Here is a 6,868-nt window from a genome sequence, read left to right as displayed (position 1 = left end):
GAGTAATCTGCTCAAACTCTTATGTATTGAGGTGATATTTTATATATTAATATTCAGTTCTTGATTGATTATTGGTATTGTTGTTTTACTTTTAATTTTCCGTGACAAATTGAGAATCTTAAATCTGACCGGGAGGTATTTTTAGGGTTCGGACCTAAACAACAATACTTAACATATTTGAGTGCTAGGAATAGACTTGAAATGTTAATTGCTATTAAACGTCCGAGCTTCGTTCTAAGTTGTTCTTATAATTATGCGAGAGATCGATAGTTAGGGAACATTCTTAAGGATTTTATATGCGAGGAATCGATATAAATGATTTTTATACGGGCATCAATTTCAATTAAAAAACTTAATATTGACATGTTAATCAAAATACATGAGAGTGAGAGAGATGAAACCTAATCCCTATTTTTCCAATTGAAACAATTAATTCTTTGTCTGTTTTCTTATTGATCATCGCCAACACAACCACTCTCAATACACTTTTAATTGTTTTGTTCTATATTTAGCGATTATTGTACTTGATAATTCACTGTTCCTTGTGGGATCGATATCCGTCCTTAGGGACAATTATTACTTCTGACAAACGCGGTGCACTTGCCGTAAAAAGTCATCAGATCCCAACACGAAATACCACAAGTGACTCTCCTATGGTAGAAGAAGAGTCAGATGAGGAAGAGGTTCCTACCCAAGAATCTCAACAGCAATCAGCGCCAATTGCAGTTAGAAGACAAAGACGAGATATTCAGAAGCCTGCTCGTTTCATGGATATGGTTGCCTATGCACTTCCAGTTGTTGATGACATTCCATCCACTTACCCAGAAGCCATTCTGAGTTCAGAGAGTGGTAATTGGGCAGGTGCGATGGAAGAGGAGATGCAGTCTTTGAAGAAGAACAAGACGTGGAAGCTGGCACAATTACCAAAAGGTAAGAAGGCAATTGGGTGCAAATGGGTATTTGCAAAGAAAGAAGGATTTCCTAATAAAGAAGATGTTCGCTACAAGGCAAGGTTGGTTGCTAAAGGCTTTGCTCAGAGGGAGGGAATTGATTATAATGAGGTATTTTCTCCAGTTGTTAAACATTCCTCCATTCGAATTTTGTTGGCCTTGGTAACACAATTGAATTTGGAGCTTGCTCAACTTGATGTAAAGACCGCGTTCCTACACGGTGATTTGGAGGAGGAAATCTATATGACTCAACCAGAAGGATACAAGGTTGATGGTAAAGAAGATTGGGTTTGTAAACTTAGCAAATCGTTGTACGGACTGAAACAATCTCCGAGACAGTGGTACAAACGATTTGATAAGTTCATGAAGGATCAGAAGTACAAGAGAAGCAAATATGATCACTGTGTGTATTTGCGCAGACTTGAAGATGGTTCCTACAGTTACTTACTCCTATATGATATGCTGATTGCAGCAAAGAGCCAAGTTGAGATTGACAGGTTAAAGGCTCAGTTGAGTAAAGAGTTCGAGATGAAGGATTTGGGGGAAGCCAAGAAGATTCTCGGCATGGAGATAAACAGGGACAGAGAGAGGGGAAAACTTTGGCTGTCACAAAAGCAGTATTTGCAGAAGGTACTACAACGTTTTGGTATACACGAAGATACAAAACCTGTAAGTACCCCACTTGCTCCTCATTTGAAATTGAGTAGTCGTTTATCTCCGACGACTGATGAAGAACGAGAATACATGGCGAAAGTCCCATATGCAAATGCAGTTGGAAGCTTGATGTATGCAATGGTGTGTACAAGACCGGATATTTCACAGGCTGTGAGTGTTGTTAGCAGGTACATGCATAATCCGGGCAAGGGTCATTAACAAGCTGTGAGATGGATTCTACGGTACCTCCAAAGTACCTTAGATGTTGGATTGGCATTTGAGCAAGATGAATCACTTGGTCAATGCATAGTTGGATATTGTGATTCTGATTATGCAGGTGATTTGGATAAGCGACGGTCAACAACTGGCTATTTGTTCACTTTAGCAAAAGCGCCAGTCAGTTGGAAGTCTACCTTGCAGTCTACGGTGGCTTTGTCTACGACAGAGGCAGAGTATATGGCGATTACAGAGGCTGTGAAGGAAGCAATTTGGCTTCATGGGTTGCTTAAAGACTTGGGAGTTGGTCAGAAACAACTTGAGTTATATTCTGACAGTCAGAGTGCTATTCATTTAGCAAAGAATCAAGTCTTTCATGCACGGACGAAGCACATTGATGTTCGCTATCACTTTGTGCGTGAGATTCTCGAAGAAGAGGAGATTGTTCTCCAGAAGATTCACACTACGGAGAATCCTGCAGATATGCTCACCAAGGTGGTTACAATGACCAAGTTTGAACACTGTTTAGACTTGGTTAATATCTTGCACATTTGAAGTTGGCGTCCGGAGGCGCAAATTTGAAGCACTGTAAAGTTTGTTTTTGTTATGGTTTGAGAAGATTTGTTTTAGGTGGGACTTGAAATTAAGCCAAGGTGAAGATTTGTTGATTTTGGCTTAATCCCAAGTCCCACATCGGTGGGTTCATTGTTTGGGAAGGAGGTTTGAGGGTTATAAATTAAACTCTCCTCCTTCACTGTTATATATCCCAATTTGTAATATCTTCTCTCATAATAATAAAAGGGAGTTGTTTTTTGCTGTGCTCGGAGATTAGGCTAAACAGGCCGAACTCCGTTATTTATTCAATATTATTTGTCGGGTAGCTCTGTTAGGGTTTTGTTTTAGTGGGAAAATTACCCGTTTTTCCCAACAATATCACTACATTTTCATCCTCGTGAACCGTACTTCCCTTGAAGCAAACATGCCCTTATAGTCTTTCTCTTCCATCCTTTCTCGTTCGTAGTCATCGGGGTTGTGCAAGTAGGAACTATGCATCCCTTTTCATGGTGATTGGATGGTGCTATTAGTGGCCTTACATTGGAAGTGTTATATTTAGTTTCACCAAAGGTAATACATTTTATATTCTTTGGTTTATTAGGTGAAAGATTGATCTTGTTTGATTTTTGTTGGGGGATGAATATGTTTAGTTTCACCAAAGATAATACGTTTTCTTGAAATTTGAAGTTAGTTTTCGTGAAGTGTTTGGAGGGCATAAGGGTATGAGAGTGTCAACTTAGAGAATGACCGTATGTGATGACCCTAATAAAAATATGTGATGATTCACATTTTTTAAAATTTGAAGTTAGTGTTCTTGTTGATTGGGGTGAGACATAAGGTGGAGAGAAATAAGAGGAACATACCCTTTATATTATTCATCACCTAACAAAAATCAAACAAGATGAATCTTTTACTTAATAAACCAATAAATAAAAAATTTATTACCTTTAAATATCACCACCCAACCAATATGAAAAGGGATGTAAAGGTTATCGCTTGCAAACACCAACGAAGACGAGAACGAACGAGAAAGACGGGAAGAGAAGGTGAATGAGAGAAAAACACTGAAACAGATGTTGGAAGTGAGGCACATCCAATTTGAAGTTGTCAGAAATATCGGGACTCAAAAATAGGAAAAAAATGAGAGTTGAGAAACAGAAGTTGAGAGAGATTACCGAATGGAGAATGAGTGTAAGTTTGAGAAAGAAAATTTATATTAATTGCAAACTACATTATTTATTTTATATTAATAACTTTAAAATTTATATTTAAAAGTTATTAATACAAAATTTCTAACAAACTCATGAGTGAAATTGGTTAAACCATGAACCAATTTGTATTTCAAGAATTTTCCACCTGACTTTCCACAAAGAAAAAAAAAAAACTCAGCCATGTAAACCCACGGAATCCTCTGAATCAAGTTGTCCCAGTCGTAGATAATACTGTAATGGAAAACCAAATTACCTTAAAAAGAACAATCCTGGTCGCATTAGTAATTAGAACAAAATGCATCAGCTTTCCCTCATAAATCCAACTTCGTATCTTCCATTGCCGTCAAACCGCACTACCACCACCACCTCTCTCATTTTCAATCATGTAAGAAAAATATCAAAGTCCAATTGCATTCGGAGCCAGTCCACGCAGCAAAGGTGGACTCTTCAGGGCATGACAGCTCTCGTCACTGGTGGAACTCGCGGAATAGGGTATCGACATTCCAACTTTCACACCCATGTTTCATTTTTTGTTCTGACCCTTTTAATCTCGTCATAATTTTACTTGTGAATTCTTGTGGGACATGTAAAAGGCGCGCCATTGTGGAGGAATTGACGGGGTTTGGAGCCAGAGTTCATACCTGTGCCAGGAACGAACACGATCTCACTGAATGCTTGAAGAAATGGAATGATTCGGGCTTTGAGGTCACTGGCTCAGTTTGTGATGTATCAGTTCCAAAGCAGAGGGAGGCGCTCATGGAGTCTGTTTCCTCTCTTTTTCACGGGAAACTCAACATCCTTGTAAGTTTTTGTTAAAAATAACCTATTGGATAATGGTATATGAGTAAAGTGGTGCATAAAAGTGGAGACTAATCTTGTATTATGAACTAACTTTTGGGGATCAAGGCTCGACCAAATCATTAGATAGTATTGGAGTTTGTTCTAGTAACTGTTAGGCCTATCGGTTACACCACACTGATAATTTATTTTACCACCCCTCGATGTTTAGTCCTGTTACAACAGTGGTTCTCGATTACTTTGAGGTCTACTTTGGATTAGTAAGCCTTATTAATGTAGATGTCCCTGGTAACCTGATAAATTTGATGTATAGATAAACAATGTAGGGACAAACATTCGGAAACCGGTGACAGACTTCACAAGTGCAGAGTTTTCCACTCTTATTGATACCAATTTGGGATCTGTCTTTCACATATGTCAACTTGCATATCCACTTTTGAAAGCATCGGGAATGGGAAGTGTTGTGTTTGTCTCTTCTGTTTCTGGTTTTGTCTCACTGAAATCAATGTCTGTTCAAGGAGCAACAAAAGGTAATTTCCCTGCCCGATGGTGTATTGCAGATTGTTTAACAAATGCTGTGATGTTGATGAGTTTATCAAATTTTGAAGGTTAGTTTGTTTTCTGATTTATAGGGGCAATTAATCAACTCACAAGAAATCTAGCTTGTGAGTGGGCAAAAGACAATATAAGGAGTAATGCAGTGGCACCTTGGTACATCAGAACTTCAATGGTAGAGCAGGTTGTTCTTCTGCTTTATTCTGTATCCATTGGTTAGAATAAGCTGCCTATGACACTCATTAGTGTCATTTTAATGATGGTATAGTAATACCATCACTTTTTACTTTCTTTTTCTTTAAAAAATTGGTTGGGTGCATGAAAATATTATTTCCAAACTGAACAGCTTTGAAATTACAAGGTACATACCACTTCTGATTTTTAAGTCTTCCATCCCTTGTAAGTTTTTGTTAGACTATACCATTAGGTAAGTAGTTATACATCGTTAGTCCATAAGTCAGACTACTTGTAATTCATTTACATCTTTTAATCAGTACTAGATATCTCCTGAGAATTATTCCTTTCTATTTGTCTTATGTCTATGATCTCTATTCCCCTCCTTATGATTAACAACATATTTCAAAAGCACAGAATTGGTTCTACATCTTCGTACTTGTAGATATACGTAATCAATCTCTTTCCTCTATCCTATCATAGGTAGATTGTAATGAATTTATTGTCTAGTGAATTGCTATCCTAGCTACTTAACTTGAATCCAGTCGTCTGGAGCAGTAACTCTTTCACAAGCGTGTATGACATGCCAATGATAATGCGAATCTAAATGCACAACCACTGTACCAAACAAATTTAGACAATATGGCAGAAACAGAGACACAATAGATACTTTCAAATATCCAACAAAAGTATTTTTAAGACGTTTTTTCTGGTCCCATAGTTGGGCCGTCCTGGGATTTGACTGAGAGTCTAAATCAGTAAATCTCTCTAAACCCTTCCTTTAAACATACTGCTAGCACTCTTGCACTACAAATTACATTTTCAAGCATAGAGATCAAAGAAAAAATGTGTCTTGGACATTGTCTTTGGCTTTGTTACTGCATGAAGAGAGTGTTTGTGATTGTCCTTACCCATAATTCATGCTGCACATTAGCTTTGTAAAAAATTCTAATAGTGGTCAGTAGTGTTCCATTCCCTATGTAACAACATTGCATTTGGGTCAGGAACTTTCTGGATGCTCTAATACACAGAATTCTAATGTAGTGACCTGATATGAACGATATCTAAGTTTACCCTCTTGTTTTAGGTGCTGAGCAAGAAAGAGTATCTGGAAGAAGTGTACTCTAGAACTCCTCTTAGGCGGCTTGGAGATCCAGCAGATGTCTCTTCTCTTGTTGCGTTTCTTTGCCTACCAGCATCGTCATACATCACTGGCCAGATTATTTGTATTGATGGAGGAATGTCCGTGAATGGTTTCTACCCAACAACGCAGTTCTAAGAGTTGCTGCTTACATCATGCACCCTCCTTACTGATATTCCTCTCAATCGCCATTCATGTGGAGCATTTGGCATGGTTCTCTACTTCTCTGTCAAGCTTGCAAGAGTTAGTCCTATTATGGAAGGTTTTCAATGATTTTGTTTCACTCGTTGAAGCATTTAAAATAATTTGAGTTAAAAGTCAGTTAAAAAAACTTATTAGTATGTACATCAATTTTCTCAAGAGAAAAAGTTATGGTAACAAATTTAAAGAAAATTAACTCAAGAAATATTATAAAGAATTTAAAGAGTTTCTGATAAGAAAAATATATTTAAATTTATAATTAACAAATAGTTACCAATTCATTAACCATGTGCTGATTTTAACTATAACCTATGTAGCACAAATACGGATACGGACACTAACACGATACGGATACGGACATGGAGATACGTATAATTTCTAAAATGTAGGACACGGGGACACAGATCTATATA

At 37.5% G+C, this 6,868-nt stretch overlaps 1 protein-coding gene across 2 annotated transcripts; it reads left to right on the top strand.

The window, feature by feature from the left end:
* The first annotated feature begins 3,690 nt into the window (after window positions 1-3,690).
* Window positions 3,691-6,647, top strand: LOC137807286 (tropinone reductase homolog At5g06060). 2 transcript variants are annotated; one of them, XM_068607891.2, is made up of 5 exons: window positions 3,691-4,078; window positions 4,180-4,387; window positions 4,698-4,914; window positions 5,017-5,123; window positions 6,201-6,647. In XM_068607891.2, exons 1-5 carry the CDS (start codon window positions 3,882-3,884, stop codon window positions 6,390-6,392), a joined length of 921 nt encoding a protein of 306 aa, XP_068463992.1. In that variant the 5' UTR covers window positions 3,691-3,881; the 3' UTR covers window positions 6,393-6,647. The 2 variants fall into 2 exon arrangements, 1 of the variants encoding a protein (XP_068463992.1); XR_016517363.1 differs by having other exon boundaries at window positions 3,750-4,078; window positions 4,998-5,123.
* Window positions 6,648-6,868: the final 221 nt, after the last annotated feature.

This window comes from Phaseolus vulgaris, chromosome 11 (genome assembly GCF_051622355.1).
Source record: "Phaseolus vulgaris cultivar YP4 chromosome 11, ASM5162235v1, whole genome shotgun sequence".
NCBI classification, from domain to species: Eukaryota; Viridiplantae; Streptophyta; class Magnoliopsida; order Fabales; family Fabaceae; genus Phaseolus; species Phaseolus vulgaris.
The sequence above is the reverse complement of the archived record's forward strand: the minus strand, read 5'-3'. Positions and strand labels throughout refer to the sequence as shown.

Bases quoted from the DNA above. Each gene is read 5' to 3' on its own strand.
- LOC137807286 (XM_068607891.2), top strand. From the start codon at position 3,882: ATGCATCAGCTTTCCCTCATAAATCCAACTTCGTATCTTCCATTGCCG. The intron at 4,915-5,016 runs GTAATTTCCCTG...TCTGATTTATAG, and splicing joins TGTTCAAGGAGCAACAAAAG to GGGCAATTAATCAACTCACA. The intron at 5,124-6,200 runs GTTGTTCTTCTG...CTCTTGTTTTAG, and splicing joins GAACTTCAATGGTAGAGCAG to GTGCTGAGCAAGAAAGAGTA.